At 36.8% G+C, this 17,610-nt stretch overlaps 1 protein-coding gene across 2 annotated transcripts in view; it reads right to left on the reverse strand.

Annotated features, from left to right (window-relative positions):
* BMP5 (bone morphogenetic protein 5) overlaps positions 1-17,172 on the reverse strand; it is a 114,511-nt gene extending 97,339 nt beyond the window's left edge. For both annotated transcript variants that reach the window (XM_032340298.1, XM_032340299.1), the window contains exon 1: positions 15,953-17,172. In XM_032340298.1, coding sequence (XP_032196189.1) covers positions 15,953-16,442 — 490 coding nt within the window. In that variant the 5' untranslated portion in view covers positions 16,443-17,172. The remainder of the gene's footprint in view (positions 1-15,952) is intronic.
* Between the last annotated feature and the right edge of the window lie 438 nt (positions 17,173-17,610).

Consider the following 17,610-nt stretch of genomic DNA (forward strand, 5'->3'; position numbering starts at 1 on the left):
AAATTTACTAAAATAATTTAGTAATAGATTTCAGGAGATTTAAAAAACAATAATTGAATGATTCATTTTCTAAGAACATACTTTAAGAAAATGATCAGAAAATGTCAGCGATGTTTACAAAACTTACATATACAGATAAACATTGTAACAGAGTATATGATAGTAAAAACTGGAAAAACTGCATGTCCTGTAATGAAAGAATGTTTATATAAATGCTGAATTATTGAGGTGAAATATTTGTCATCAAAAATATGCTCATAAAGAACAAATGAATAAACAAGAAAAATCATATACTAAAAAATTAAGAAAAAATAAGCACCCAGAAATAAATTCATGCTTATGGACGAAAAGACAAAAGAGGCAAGAATATATAATGTGAAAAAGAGAGTCTGTTCAATAAATGGCTCTGGGAAAACTGGACAGCTACATGCAAAAGAATGAAACTGGGCCATTTTCTTATACCATACACAAAAACAAACTCAAAATGAACTAAATACCTAAAAGGTGAGACCTGAAACCATAAAACTCCTAAAAGAAAATATGGCAGTAGTCTCTTGGACATAGGCCTTAACAACGTATTTACAAATACGTTTCCTCAGGCAAGGGAAACAAAATGAAAAATAGACTATGGGGACTTCACCAAAATAAAAAGGTTTACACAGCTACAGAAACCATCCAGAAAACAAAAAGGCAACTTACAAAATGGGAGAAGAGATTCACAAATGATTTATCCAATAAGAGGTTAACATTTAAAATATGTAACTGAGCATAATAAAAAATAAAATATGTAAAGAATTTATACAACTTCACACACACACACACATCCAAATAAAAATGGGCAGACAACTTGAACAGACGTTTATCCAAAGACCTACAGATGGCCAACAGACACATGAAAAGATGCTCAACATCACTCATCATCAGGGAAATGCAAATCAAAACCTCAATGAGGTATTACCTCACACCTGTCAGAATAGCTAGTATCAAAAAGACAAGGAATAAAACTTATTGGTGAGGATGTGGAGAGAAGGGAACCCCGCTGCACTGTTGGTGGGAATGTAAATTCCCTATGTAAATCCACCTACTGTAGAAAACAGTATGGAGGTTCCCAAAAAGTTAAAAATGGAAACACCGTATGATCCAGTAATTCCACATGGGGTACTTATTCAAAGAAAATGTAAACACTAATTCAAAAAGATATATGCACTCCTATGTTCATTGCAGCATTATTTGCAATAGCCAAGATATAGAAGCAACATAAGTGCCCATTGACAGATGAATGATAAAGAAGATGTGGTGTGTTACTCAGCCACACAAAAGAATGAAATCTTGCTATTTATGACAACATGGAGAGACCTAGAGGGTATTATGCTGAGTGAAATAAGACAAAGAAAGACAAATACTATACGGTTTTGCTTATATGTGGAATCTACAAAACAAAACAAACAGATTCAGAGATATAGAAATATCTCTATATTTCTAAATATCTCTAAACAGGTGGTTGCCAAAGGGGTGAGGTGTGGGGGCATAGGTGAAATAGGTGAGGGGATTAAGAGGTACAAGCTACCAGTTATAAAATAACTGAGTCAAGGGAGATGAGAAATATAGCATAGGGAAGACAGTCAATAATACTGTAATAACTGTGTATGTTGACAGAAAGTAACTGCACTTATTGTACTGAGCATTGCATAATGTATAGAATTGTAAATCACCATATCCTGTACCTGAAACTAATATAACATTGTATATTAGTGATACTTAAATGGTTAAAAAAAAAAAAAGCTTTTTAAAGAACAAAGGGTATAATACATTATACAAACATTGTTCAACCTGATGAAAAAGATGGATTTTTTAAAGTATAGAAGGAAATATATAAAAGTTTGAAGAATGGTTGGTTCTAGACAGTGGAATTAAAATGTTTCTCCTGCTTCATTTTAATCTGGATATAAAGTAACCACAGAATCAACAAATATATGATCTTAATGCCCTGCTTGCCCTATCTCCAAAACGGCTTTTATGAACTGGTATTTCCACATACAAGAACATTTCTCGGAATGAGCTCCCCATTACACTAGGCACCATGGTGCTCTGTTAGGCGAGTCCCAGAGTGTAACGTGCTTGTGAAACCATACGATCATCCCTCCTTGTGGAGGTTCACAATGCTCATCAGCACAATAAAGATACTGAGAAGTCTCCTCTTGGAAATATCGAAATTGATTTAATTACCATTTCTCAGCACTATCACATTTCAGATAACAACTCTTAAGAAGACATGGCAATGCTTTCAAAGAAATACACTTTAGGAAAGCCATCTGTATGGCTCAGTCAGTTAAGCAGCAGACTCTTGATTTTGGCTCAGGTCATGATCTCACAGGTGGTGAGACACAACCCTGTGTGGGGCTCTGTGCACAGCAGCGAGTCTGCTTAAGGATTCCCCCACCCCGCTCCTCCCTCCACTGGTTCAAACTCTGTCTCAAATAACTAAATCTTTAAAAAAAAAAAAAAAGTACATTTAAGAAAATGACAAAGAAGTCTGATTGTGCCCAAGAGATTTAAATAATTATGAGTCAACATGAGCCTTAGTTTAGTCACCGTCATTGAAGATGAATTAAAATTAAACATGATTTTTGACCTCTTCCTGAGCAATCATTTTATCGCATGTCTTCCTAAGCACATCTCAGTTTGAATAATTAAAAATCAAATACTGAGAACATTGATACTTTTTATGTTACAATCCATAGGTTGTGTAGGTGTGGTCAGGTAAAGCCAAATAGAGAAAGAGATAAAGAGACAGAATTGTTACACAGACTAGCAGGTGACATCCCAAATGTCCATCTTTACTCTGCAGCTACCACTTGGCTTGCTTTGTAAAGCAGAGATTAATGGTCAGGAGTTTTGATACAGGTTGACATGTTAGCTATGATACTTGCTTTTTACAATTCCTCTTGATTGCTGAGGAGAGCTGAAAATGAATTATCTTCATAAGCTTCACCACTTCGCTTTGAGAAATGTTGTCAAACCAAAATGCTTCCTTTTGGGAAAAAAAAAATTAATTGTCTCAAGGCCTTAGCCTCTAATTCATAATACACCCAAGGAGGAGAAAGAATGTATTTAGTGTTCATGTGGTTCGGGGAAATGAGTGAGCTCATTTAACACACGCAAGTTGTAGCTGCTACACAGATTAAGAGATATGTATTAAACGTGGAGGGCTCAGTGTTGGATAGAACACAGAGGAGATGTCAGCCATAGCTAGTAGTACAAAGCCAAGGTTACCTACAGCAAGAGGAATTTCCTAATCTGTAAGGTGTAGGGGGTCCTGAAGCCCAAACATTCACTCAGCAGGCTTCTCATGAGATTATCTGGCCAATACAGGCTTGGGTCAGAAAAGGTAGGCCAAGGACATTTATCCAAGGCTGGACACCATACTCCAGGGGCCTTCATACTGGCCAGCAGACTGGTAGTTGCCCAGCATCCAAATGAACCCACTATTGGTTTGCACCAGTCTCCGACGACAGCTTTTGAGGTCTTTTACTGTTTGTAACTTTGATATTCTGCCTCTCTTCCATTTTGCTAAGTGTAACTCCTCTTCATGCCAAGTCTATCTTCTGAAGTTGGGAATCAACACAGATCACATTTCCTTTTTCCCTCAGTTGGTTGCAAAGCTCCAGGGTCGGTACCACTGGTGTCTGCAGAGTGCTGCCTGTTCCTCTGCCTGTGAGAGTTGTGAGTATTTGCCTCTTTCCAAAGGCCACAGCATCCCAGTTCGGAGGAAGGCCTGGAAGAGCCCACCTTCAGGGATAAGACTCTTAGCAATCTCACTATTTCACAATTTTTCCCTAAAATATAAAACATGACCAATGAAGTGAAAATACCCCAATACATGAAATGATGGGGAAATATATAGAACTTTACATGGAGGTTAAACAATGCCACAGTGACAGCCCTCCTCAATGCATTCACAAAGATGACCCAGCACAGTAGTGAAGAGCTTGGACTCTGAATCCAGTTCCTCCTCTTACGAGATGTGGGTCTTGGGACAAATGACTTAACATCACCAGGTGTCACTTTCCTCATCTCTGATTGGGCTCATGTTGTGAGAGTTAATTGAGTGAACACTTGAAATGCTGTTAGTGCCCTGTCTGGTGCCTCCCAAGCCCTGGATACGGGCTACCTGGGGGACACAAATTTCAAGGAGAGCAGACATCATGATCTGCCTTGAGTTCTTCTCCTCTTCTTAGTATTTCACTTGGGGAATCTGGTGTTTTGTAGCTATGATGATTATTCCCATGATGGCGGGCCAGCAGACTTGGATCTGTGTTTTGCTGCAATATTTACTCCACAGACCCAGCAGCCTGATGGTGAAGAGTAACCCACTATTAAATATTAATCCATTTTCCCTCATAATCCCGTCAAACGTGAAGCAATAATTGCCTAATATCCTGAGTAAATTCAAAGCAATGGAAGCAAAGAGGTCTTTATACCAATTCTTGGAACTCTCTACCCATTTTGACTTTAGAAAATGTGTCTCCACTGACTCAGAGGATCGCTTGAATCCACATCATGTTCAGTGTGTACAGGAACAAAGTAAACACTGGACACAACCTTGTTAGCACACACACAAAGAAGTAAGTGAAGGTCAGGGGTCAAGATGGAGCCCAGATCAAACAACTTCTTTTTGAAAAACTCTATGACATTTTGCCCTTCTTTCCTCAGTACAACACACACAAAAAACGATGAGTGCTTAAGTCCAATGTATGCTCTGGAATGTGCAGGAAGCAAACAGTGCTTTTAGATACTACCTTTAAAATCACCAGAGCCTCCGTATGAGTTAAAAAAAAAAAAAAAAAAAACCCACAGCTTAAAAAATATAGGTTTCTGAAAGAGCCCCCAAGCTTTGCTGAAGCTGGGTTCTATCTGTGTTCTATGCCTTTTGGACTAACAGTCTTCCCAATGTTCTGTTTGCTGGTAACAGGCTTTTATTTATTTTTAATTTGTTTGTTTGTTTATTTTAAATTAATGTAAAGGGATTGAGATTTAAAAAAATATTTTCCTTATACCCAGAAGGTTCATTATACACGGTTATTTAAATAACAAAACACATTCTTGCAGATAATGTCAGTGAGTGCTTTTAATTGTATAGGGTGCTGGAATTTTTGTGTGGATTTTTTCAAAGTATGTGACATTGAGCAAAAAAATCCTGGCACAAGAACCAGGGATTCTGGGTCTAGACCTCGCTCCTCTTGCCTTGTGATGTTGGCAGTGAAACAGGCACAGTCTTTCGCACAGTGCCTGGCCCCATAGTAGGTAATCAGTTTCTATTTGTCAAACGACTGAATGGATAACCTTTCAGAGCTCTAGTTTCCAGAGCTGTCAACTGTGGAATCGTATCTACTTCCACGAGGGCTAGACAATGCAGATAAAACCACATAAGGTACATAATCATGCTTTCCAGAAGTATAAACCATTATCGTCATTGCGATTAAAAATTACACCTTTTTCAAAAGTAGGTTACCAAGCTAAATCCTAGTAGCCAGACAGATCACAGTTCCAGTATGGATTTTTCCATTTATCAGTTGGGCGACCTTTGTAAGTTATTGAATCTCTGCTCACGTCTCAATTTTCACATCAACAAAATAGGAGAAGCAAAATATTTATGCATACAGTTGAGATGCAAATTAATTGACATAATATATGCAAATCACTCAGTCCAGTTTCTGGCATAAGAATTATATTTATTGTTGTTTTTGTTGCTTTAATTACTACTGCTACAACTATACTATAATTTAAATGCTACAGACGTGACAATGTCTTATACTTTAAATGTATCACATGCACACATGCTGGAATGATAATGGTTTGCTTAATTTGGATAAATTCTTCCTCAGAGTAACTGTTAACAGTAGAATGATAACTGTTTTGACACAGCAATATGGAAGAGAAAAATCTTACATGTTGATTTGAATGGATCAAAAAATATATATATAGTTAGAATCCATATTTTATTTTAAGAACATTACTCATCACAATTAAATATTAGATCATCTTTCAGCATGCTATCAGATAATGAAAAAACCCCAGTAAATTTAGATTTCCCCACTCAATGTATTATAAAATATCAAAAGTCAATGTGATGACTTTACAATATGTATATTGTAAACATGTATGCCGTTTGTTCAATTTTTCTGATTAAACCCATAAGTTCCCATCCTGCTTCAAAATATTATAACAGAAAGCAATTCAAGAAAAGTAATAAAAAGATGTGACTGCCATCTGAAAACAAAACAAAACAGCCCTGTCTAGGAAAGTCAAAATACTTAAAAAATGGTATTAAATAGAAACAAAATTATGATAACACAAATAGTAATAAGAACTGACTCAAATTAGAAAAACATAAATTCAAACATGATTTGAGTTACATACAATATGAAAATTTCCTGGATTGAGTGATCATTCGAACAGAGTGGCTTCTCTATTTACAGTTCAGGAGTTTATTCACCGAGATTTTCATCATAAATCAACTTTTTTAAAAAACTAAAACTAAAAAAAAAGTTGACTTATGAAAATTAGCATTAAAACTCAAGACACTTTTTCCTTCTTTCAAAGGGTCTTTTAGAGAGTGCTCATGTCTTCACAACCAAATATTTTCAAATTGTATATTATCCCTTTGGCCGCAATCAGTTTCCCCTTTCCCATAACAAACAAATAGGACAGGCAGTATCTGGAACTAAAGTAAAACCATGGGTTCATTCGAAGAATCCGAGCAAAGGTAGCATGAAAAGCTCCTCTCAGTGGTACATCACAGAAACTGTTGCCTTTGGGAGCTCAAAGGGAAGGCCCGCACTTACCTATAGGCTCTGTCGAGGACTGGCCTCTTTTTCCAGAATACGTGAATGACGGAATGCAATCTACCGACAGTCCAACTCCAAGATAGAGTCAAGGAAATTCAAGGGTTCATTTTCTTTTGGGTAGAGGAAAAGTCATGGGCATAATATTCCACAATTCCAGCAGGGATTTATTTGTCCTTCTGGCGGCCTGGGTGTTGATCTCCTCTGACACTAGAACACCATAGACTCAATTCTAGTACAAGTAGTTGTAGCAAGAGTGGTCGCTGTACATTGAGTACTTTTCTCACGAGACTTACAGGCCTCTAACCTCACCTAAGTACAATTCTGTATTAGGATCTCCACTTGACAGAGAAGGCAACAGTCCCAGTAAAGTGACATAGTTTGCTCAAGGATATGCAGCTGTGTGCAAAGCTGGTATCCCAAAACCCCTACACTTACATCCTACGGAGACAGTTAAAGAACTAAATGATCCCTGTTCCCTCTGAGCAAAGAAAAACATCTATAAGACAGGAACCATTAAGCCTATCTAATTGACGACCTTCCTTCTTCCTCAGTAAGTAAGTCTTCAGTGTCTGCATCAAGGTTATTTGTAGAAAAGCCTACACAATTTCCAATTGAACCCTCTCTTCCACAGCTTGTGGTAATTACGGATGTAAAATCGGGTTAAAATTGCCATCCTTAGCACTTAGAAGGGGAACGTAGACAATACGGGAAAGGCACCTTTCTCCTGTGCGCTTGTGTGTGATTCAAGGATGGGGCCGAGGGGTGGGGGGTGGCTTTGAGTCCCAAGAAAGCTGCCAAAGATTGAGGGTAGCAAAGAACAACAATAATCCCAATTTGCCTCATCCTGACATTTCTGCCTGTTACATTCCCTGGAGAGGAGATCGTCAGATTGTACCCGGAATTCAAAATGCTTTAACACACAGTCATGGGTCACTTGCGGAAGGAAGACATAAGATTGAGAACGAGCAGACCTGAAGATTGAAAAAATCATCTGTTCTTGGTATTTGCTCTGTGTATTTGCACGAACTGGTGCTTTCTATTCAGAGTTTTCTGGTTGTGACTTCTATTCGCAGTCCACGGTTTGTCATGGGATCTGCAAGAGCTGCTTCTCCCGGGATTTTTGGTTTTTGTTGTTAACTTCAGTTTGTTCTAAAATAGTTTTAATATATCATGTGATCCTGCTGATCTCTATACAATTTAAGAGTTTTTCAACACATCATGTCTATTCTGCCACTTCACCAACTGGTGAAGTTAATAACTCCTACACGAAATCATGATTATATCTTGAATTTTATAATAAATTAGTAGGGCAAAGGTTAACATATGTGTGCACATATACATGGACACACACAGACATATAACTAACTTGCACTGAAACTGAGGTGATTCTGGAACTTCCATTGACTAAACACTTAATATTCATTTACCGATTTCGTGCCTCAAGAACCACTCTCCACTTTTCTCTCCTCTGCTCTCAGCACCAGGAAGCTGCGGGCCATAAGCTCCACCAGGAGGCTCCAGGGCCCTGTGGCTTTTGGTGCCGAAGCGAACATGGCGGAAAAGTAGAGGCTGAGTATTTAGTCCTTGGTTTCCCTCCCTGCTGAGTATTTAAGGGTTGGCCGCATGGCATTCCTCTCACAAAGGCCATAGTTCCTGGCAGGATATCTTCCCCACGCAGCTCTCCTCTGAGTTTTCTGGTAATGGTTTCTGCTCCCTGCCCAGAAGGACTGACGGAAGGCTCCTCTGCTGTTCTGGAGCTGCATTATCCCCTATTTTGCCAGAAAGCTCTACCCACAGCATGATCAACATTACAGCATTAGGTAAACTCTCCTCAGATGATTCAGCTTGCACATACTCTCTCTTTCCTTCTGGGACACTGATCCACCCCTGGGGATAAGAAAGGATGAATAGGGCATGGTTTCTGCCGTCACAACATGTAATCAAATACGCAGGGCTGGCTTCCCTGGAAGGTCACCTGGGCAGTTGCACAGGCCCCACACTCAGAAGGACCTCATGCCTGAGCTTATGATCTGCTGCCACTAGGCTGGAGTGCTCGATAATTTTTGAACAAGAGGCCCCAAATTTTTATTTTGCACTGGGCTCCACAGACTACTTGGCCACTCTTGCAGATGCCAGAGCAGACTTGGGATAAGTGCAACGCTGGTAACAGTTTAACAGCTCTTGGCTGAGGGCTCACTATGTCCAACTGCTATTCTTAAAATTACATGTGTATTCATTCATTTCATCCTCTCCACCCCCAATGAGGAAGGCATTCTCATTATTGGCATGTTTTAGGTAAGGAACCAGGGACGCAGAGAGGATTTAAGTAACCTGCCCAAGGTCACACTGCTAAAAGGTGTAGAATATGGGATTCCAATCCAGGCATTGGAGCTTCTTCTTTGCTACTCTACTTCTGCGATAGAAACACTGAAAGGAACACAATCACATTTAACCTATAATTAAACCCTGAAGCCATGTGAGCCGCAATAGGCCATGCACTTAAGACTGGCAATAACAGTGTCTCCTACATAGGAAGGCTAATCACAAAGTCACAATAGGGACGAAACACCTGCGAGCAAGCGAAATTGAATTTTTCATATCATACAGCATAAGAAGAGCTGAACAGGTTTGTAAATGTTAAGAAATCCTCTGATTTTTGACCTCTTAGTTCTGAATAAAATCTAGATGAGACTCAAATCTGCTTATCTTGCCTTTCTCAATCTTTTTTCTTTACTCCTAACAACTCAAGGAAAGCTGGGAAACAACAAGAACAATAAAAGTTATTTACTTCCAGAAGGAAGTAAACACACTAAGAGATCATTTAATTAGATTCACGTATTTCTAAAATACAGGGTTGTTTCTTCTCCTGCAGGCACCAATATTTTGCAGCTTATAAAAAGAAAAACGAAAGGCCACATCATCATGAAGACAAGGATCCTCAGTGTTTAGAAATTATAAAACGGCGCATACCCTAGTTTAGTCTCTATATCAAATTATTTAGAACCAGACAAGGTCTTGCTTTTTCGGTTTTATAATGGAATGTTTACGCAGCTCACTGCCTTCCTCTCCTTGGGTATGGAGGGCTGTTGTCATTTTCCTTCTCCCAAAACCACTAGAGATCCTTCTGACTAATCAGAGATCTTTTGTTCCCTTCATATTAAACGTCACACACTTCAATAGATTCTGTTTTCACTTTCTTAGATTATAATTTTACCATTTTAACTCATTTAGACATTATAATTGTATTAATTTAGACAAGACTCCTATCAGTCAAGAGTGACTACCTGATTATGTGGACTCTTATAGACATCTCGAAGAACGGCAGGTAACTACTCCAGTTATTATTTTTATCTTACTGTCACCATTTTCAGATCCACAACTGGACCTTACACATTCCAATCAGACATCCAAAAAAAAAAAAAAAATCACAACACCATCCCCTCTTCCCCAAATAAATGAGCCATCTGTCAGGGCTGACTGGTGCATTTTAAAGGAGATCTCAGCCAAGGTATTATTTTAAGAGATGAGCAAATGGGGAAACCCCACAGCCCAGCCAATAAAATATGAACTTAAGGTGCAAAGAAGCACTCATAAATATGGCTTCGAACAAGGGATTCATTGTTTGGCTCCAACCCTTTCAGTGGCTCCTCTGATCTCAGCCCCTCTCCGTGCGTCAGGGAAGCCTCTTCCTCTAACCTGTGGTTTTTTCAAGCTGAGCCACTACATTATTTATGACTGTAAATGTGAGTAGCTGGTCTGTATGCTCCTTGTACACACACACACACACACAGGGCCCCCTCCTTTTTCCCCACTTTGGTATTTTAGTGTGGAAGGATGAAAGGGTTTTCCCCTGGAGCTGATGTGGTTGGGATGTGGAATTAGCTGCTGTGTCAGTGTGAGGTAGACTGAGGATTTCCCAACACGCCCTCCACCTGCACACCCCAAGACCAGCCTCTGATGACTCATTTCATTCATTTTCTTTTTCCCAAGGGCTTTTTAAAAAAATTTGTATTTTATTTCTGTCTCCGTCTCATCCTCATTGTTCTCTGCTCTTGATCCTTTTATCCTACCTCGTCCTCCTCTCTTCTCAACTTCAAGACAGGAATTAATCTCTTCCTGGATGTGCCATGAGTGTGAAATAAAAATGACGTAAGCGAAAGCATTTCATAAATGAACAGAATTGCATGTTTTTGCGTCATCTTCGTTCAGCGCTGCAGTTTTTTCTTATTTTTTTTCTAACTTTCCCTTACATTTCCCCTTTTAAATTTTAATTATGTAATAAAATAGGGAAGGCAAAAACAATTAAGTTGGGTCAATGGGATCCTCAGGGAGAGGTGAGGAGGCAAAGAAGCATGGGACGGGGGAGAAACAGTTCCAGGGGATGGCAACAGCCAGGGAAGTTCTGATGCCCCGGGGAGCTTTTCTCCTGATGGGTGGAGGCTGCAATTGGCACGTCATAACCTTTTCCTTCTCAACTCCAGAGAAACAGGAGACTGTACCTAAATGATCAAGCTGTAACTAATTGATTTTCAGCTAATCTCAGCCTCCAGCTATGAAGAAACAAGGACCAAAAGCGGACCCCAGGAAGGGGTGGGGACAGAAAGAGAGGAGTGCCAAGAAAGCCTGGAGGTAGAGACCATCGAACTAAAGAGGAAAGGCCAAGTAATGGGAGGGGAGGGGCTGAGAGAGGGAGGCAATATTGAAAAAATGGATGAAAAGAGGGAACTGGAAGTAGTGGGTGAGGCTACCCCATGCCCTCTGAATTTATGTTATCATACCTTCACAGTTCCAGGTGTTAATTCTGAATAAAATTTTACAACTGGCTATTTGTGAGTGGCTATTAACAGGAGGAAAAATCTTTTAATTAAACTATATGATTATACCTATCCCTGCAGCCATGCCTGTCATTTGACAATAATACGGCTTTAAAGAACAAGAATCCCTTGGGTCACAATCATGAAGGCAAAAGGTTGTTAAAGAAGAGAGTAAAAAGATTTCCACCCTCCCAAGCATCTTTTCTCCTCAAAAGTTAAAGGTGTAAAAGAAGTATTGTTTCACCCAATATTAGCATTTGTTATTCCAGGCGTATCTATGAATATGTACTATAATGGTTTTAGACCCTCTTGTCAACATTCCCATCACTGCCCCCTCTCCCCAAAAAATCTTGCATGTGTTTATAGGTAAGTTTATGTTACACAAGTGTTAATAACCTTGTTGGAGAGACTACACAGATAGGTATCTTTAGGTAGATCTGCGTATAAATTCCTCTCCACTGGGCACTTGAGTCAGCCAAAAGCAACAATAAATATCAATGATGTCTTTCAAACCTGTCAAACGAGAACATGAGCATTTTTTTCTTCCAGTACCAGGAGAGTTTAATGATTTGGGGAAGTAAAAGGATAACTCAAAATTTTGAAAGTATTTTTTTTTCTATTTCATATCTTACCATGCTAAATATGTTGTTATAAAATACGAAAAAAATCCAAGCAACACATTCATGTACTTTTATCCCTTAGAATTAATACATGTTCTTAAAATATATCTAAGAAGTTTTTGACTCCAAGTCAACTGACCAGAAACCATTAAAAAAAAAAACAACAAAAAAACCCCTCCATCCTTATCAGAGAAATATATGTAGACAGGGAACACCATGAAAATAAATTTCCTGTGTTCACTGTTTTTTGTGCTTTCCTCTAAAACATCCACAGTGTTGTATCATTTTCATTGTACTATTGCCAAGTAATCAAACGAAATTGTAAAAGATCTTAGAAATACACTACATGTTTATCTTAATGTAAACAGATTTATTTAAAAATTGTAGATTTTCCTTTCTTTCCTGTTATTTGCATATATATCTGATATATAAACTAATCCTTAATATTTTTGAAAAAGATGGTTAAAAAAGAAAAGATTTACCAGAAAGATATTTTTGTTCTCAATGAAATGACATGGTATTGACTGAGAAGGACGCCTGGAATAGTCAACAGTTTTAGGGACAAAGCGGAAGAGTCAACCTGCAAAAGCTGGACACTAGAGACTGAAAAAAATTGGCCTAAAAATAATGAATCCAATAGAGTGGAAAGTTTCTCTTCACACAATAATTAATATTTGTCTCTTCAGAGTGCCCAAATCACTTAAACAACTTAAAGGTCAAAATAAGGTGCTTGTTTTCATGTTTAGTTATTTACATCAGCCTTAAGGCAATTTATTTTATTTTTTCTTTTAGGAAATTCTCATCTATTTTTCATTTATGAAAAAAAAATAATCTCATCTGGAATTTTAAAAAATAGATTATTTTGTTAAATGATTCAGAGTTTAATTGCTCTTGATGAGCAAAACTAACATTAGAAAAAAATGTCTTTCTGAATGACAAGGTAATTCTAGAAAATCCATCATTTGACTTGAAAATGACACAGATTTGTGTTTATATAAAGGACATATCTTTCTAGTGTAATTCAGCTTATTATGGGAACTGTCAACAGATTCTTTTCACATATTTAAATATCCAGGTGACTTCCTCAATACAAATCCCTTGCTTATGGCTAATTTGATCACTTGCCCTTAGTTTCCACAATATGCATATCTTTTAAGTTTCTAACATAAATAAATGAACAAAATCCTCCTGAGTCTTCTAAGAACATAAAAAAACACTATTTGTTAATGAATGTTACATTAAGAACCACTGACATTCTTAGTGCAGTTAATCATGATATTACACTTTAACCTTTTCTAAGTCTGCTTTGACTTATATTATTATGGAAGAAATACAGAAGTTAAAACCTTTTACTAAGTAGTGTTTGATTGTAAGCTTTGGATATATTAGAAGGCACAGTCTAAGCTTAAAATAAAGTTGTGGTTCAATTTTCCTCAGAGGCTACTAGGAAAATCTCAGTACCAGAATCAATTTGTCAGTAATTTCACATGAAACATTTAGGTTTGTATTATTAAATAGAGAAAAAAATAATACAATTCATTATTGAGAATAAATCACTATTCAGTTCAAGCATGATAAAAATAAATATCTTCTGAAGTTTATATCTAATATTGTTTCTCTAGAGTAAAATAAATAATTGTGTTTCATGGTATAGTTAGTAAACTGTTTTGTTGTTATAATCCAAACAATACAACCAAAACTTCATTGATTTAAAAATATAAGTATACTTTAATGATAAAAATGGCCCTAAAGGTCACTGACTAAAACTGTTTATTATTGTTTTTGGTTTTCTTATTCTGTGTAAATGTATAAAAAGTAATGGCATACAGATTCAAAAATCCTACTTAATTCCTTCCTAAAACAAATATATTTCTTTTGTGAGTGATCAAAATATTTGATTTCAATAAAATATATATTTTAGAAGAGATTCATGGCTGAGCCATTGTTTTTTAAAATACATGACACAGTCTGCCCTGTCAGATTTTAGGTGACCGGAACTAATTTTTTCAGTGATATTTTTTATGCATATGTAAATCATGCTAGATTGAAATTCTTCTGTTAGAATATTAAAACTCCTTTAAATTACTGAATAATACTTTAGAAATTGCAACAAAGTAAAATATCCCATGAGCCACATTGCATATCACTTATACTAGGAAAAAGCAATCAAACTAATTTAGAATTAAGCCATATTTCAATGGCTTGAAAGTTCCAAATGAAACCTGTTAATTATATGTAGAAGAAAAGGCCTCCAGGACACCTGATTAGGGCAACCAATGATGACTTACAGAAACTTATAATAATGAGAGCTCTGTCTCCAGCAACACGAAACTTGACTTATTAAGCACCTTATCCTTCATGCTAGGATTGCGAAGAGCAAATGACCAGAGCATATGAAGCAACATGTTTTATAAAAGCATTCATGTATTTGAATTTGTTGCTATCTGACTTTTCAAAGACTATTTTCTTTGAGACGTTATACAAGGAAGTTTTTAATTAAGTATAATAAAACATGTCAATTTTAAGTCAAAGCAGATTGCAGTTTTCAAACAAAGTTTCGAAAGTTCTTACATTAAAATGTTTCTAATTCTTTCAAGTTGATTACATTTGTTCATAAAATTTTGTCTTCAAAACTGACTATATACCATGTTATTTTTTTGAATGTCTGAAGATAACGAATTTTCATCTTTAGCCTCTACTAAAACATTTTTAAAAATACAGCCCTGTGAAATCACCCTAAATTGGTAACTCCTTAATACTTTTAAGAGATGAAATACTGGGCACTAATTTACCATTTGATATTGTCAATATTTTAAATCTGCCACAAAAATACCAGCTTTGAGTAAAACATATTTTTTAAAAAAAAATTCTTTAATAATGCTGCTAATCAAAGAAGTTTTTGATTCATTTTTTATCCTAAAGGAAGAGGAAGATTTTGCATAAGTAGAGAACATCACAGCATGTTTTATATTTCTCTTGCTTCTGGAAACAATCAAATGGGTATGATACCGTTTCATCATTAAGAAGTTAAGAAATATTAGTTTGAAGCTTCTTTTCCAGAGTGTTTTTCACACTTTCAGAATCTCTCCCTGAAAATCTTTGATAGTAATCTTTTTCAGAATTATTTGATCTTAGTTAATTGTATGTTGATATTTTCACAATAACTGACTCGGCCAAATGAGAGTTTTTAGGTGGCAAATAAATGTATACTTACATGTTTGTTAAATTGCTAACAAAAAAATGTTCCAAAAAGACACTTTAGTTTTTAATCTACAAACACTTCTTTCTTATTTGTATTATTATTTTTTTGCCCATAGCACAGCTATCCTCATAAATTTTCCTTTTTTGTAGACTACTGCTTATTTATTCACACATTAAAGCATGACTGAAATTTTAACAAGATTTCAAGGACCTAAATCTACTTGACTGTAAGTGTTTAATTTTAGCTTTTCATATTTAAAAAATTAAATATATGTACCTGTGTGTATGACTTTGTTGCCTAAAGCAAAATCTTACCTTGTATCAATGAGAGAGAGGAAACAGAAGCTGGAGAAGAGAGTTACAGAAAATGACTTTAAATAAACATGACCACCTACCAGGCTGCTACTTTACTATTAGAAAAACTTCCACTTAGTAATAACATCGTTTAACAAATAAAAGAACAACATACCTAAATTGACAAAGCTCATGACCATGTCAGCATCGTTCAGAAAGTTGGTGTCATGTAGGCTGGCTAGAGGTGGGCTCTGGGTGGTCAGAGGAGTCGTTCGAGATAACTGTATGCGGCGAGGGTACCCATTGGGAGAAGCTGTGTATCCTTTTCTTGCTCCTCTGGTCTCTCCTGCCAGGGATGCCCTCACTGAGTATTCCGACTCTTCGGGATTTTCTTCATTGGCCATAGCATTGTATAGGTCCAGCATAAAGAGAGGTGCAGAGGAAGCTTGTTTTCCAGGTGAAAATGGTCTGGGTCTATGAGGCAAACCCAAGATAGAGAGAATTTCCCTCTGTATTTCCCGTCTTTCGTGGTTCCGTAGTCTTCTATAAATAAAACTGGAGTGAACATGATTGTCTCCCAAACCTCCTTTTGCATAACCCACTAGAACCCAGCAGCTCCAGAGGAAACCCACAATACTCCTAAGTAGAAATACAGTCAGATGCATTTTTGTCCAAAAGCAAAAGTTGATATTTTTAGTCCTTCTTGTCCTCTTTAAAAAAAAAAAAAAAAAAAATCTAAGTTCCTAGGAGGTGCGTTTTCCCAGTAGCTGTAAAAACAAATTTACCTATTCTTCATGACAGTGACATTTCAGAACATAATATGCTCACTGATTTTCCTGTCCTATTTTAAATATTTTGGAATATGTCAAGAGTAGTTATTTCTAAGAAAGCTGAAACTTGGATTTCCAATTATCCACAGTTGTTAAGAGTTTTTGCTGCATTGATGTAGCAGAAGACGGATAAAATTATTTGATCAGATGACCTATGCATTCCTATAGGAATTTATGGTAATCAGGCCTTTGGTATTTGAATCAAGGAAAGTTGATCTTCTGATAAACTGTAGTTCCCAAAGTTATCTTCACTTGCTCTTGAGTTCTTCTCAACCCTTGAGCTCTTTCCAAGACAAATCCTGATTTCTGAATCACAGATCTATGCTGATCTGCACCTTGGTGTTGGAATATATATTTGTCCGGCAGCTTGGTGATAACTTTAACATCTTTTGTGTCGTCTTAGTGTAAAATAAGACTCAAGGTTGTACTATTCAAGTAAATGTGTTTCCCTGAATTTACTTGAAAACCTTCCTGTAAGTCCATTCAATCCCTTTCTCCTTCTAACTGTTAATTCCACCTCCAGCAGGCACAAATATACCAGCCCTCTTCAAGGGAGATCTAAAGAGTAATGTAAGCACAACCCTGCTGGGAAAGAAGAGGCTTCTCATTGTAATTTGAAACTGGTAAAGCAAAAAGAACTTAACCCTTTTGCTACCAGAAAAGTCTTCATTTTCACAATTTTATAGCCATGCATCTAACACAGCACAGTGATACATGGGGCATAGAAGTCCTGGGGTGGGGGCAAAGCCAGTTTTAAGCAGCACACTGAAAATTTTGCCACCAGTTTTATAGAGTACTCTTTTATATCTTTCTTTTCATAGTACACATTTAATACACTCTTATATTAAGTCTCAGGTTGTGGCTAAATTAACATAAATCTCAGTTCTATATTTGAGGTTATTTCTAGCTTTTATGAGTTTTTAAAATTTACTTCTTAAAACATAAAAGGAAGAGTTGTAAGTTGAAGTTAATTTGTTGTTTCTTAATGACAGTCAGATCTTTT

The sequence above is a fragment of the Mustela erminea genome, chromosome 4, assembly GCF_009829155.1.
Source record: "Mustela erminea isolate mMusErm1 chromosome 4, mMusErm1.Pri, whole genome shotgun sequence".
Lineage (NCBI taxonomy): Eukaryota > Metazoa > Chordata > Mammalia > Carnivora > Mustelidae > Mustela > Mustela erminea.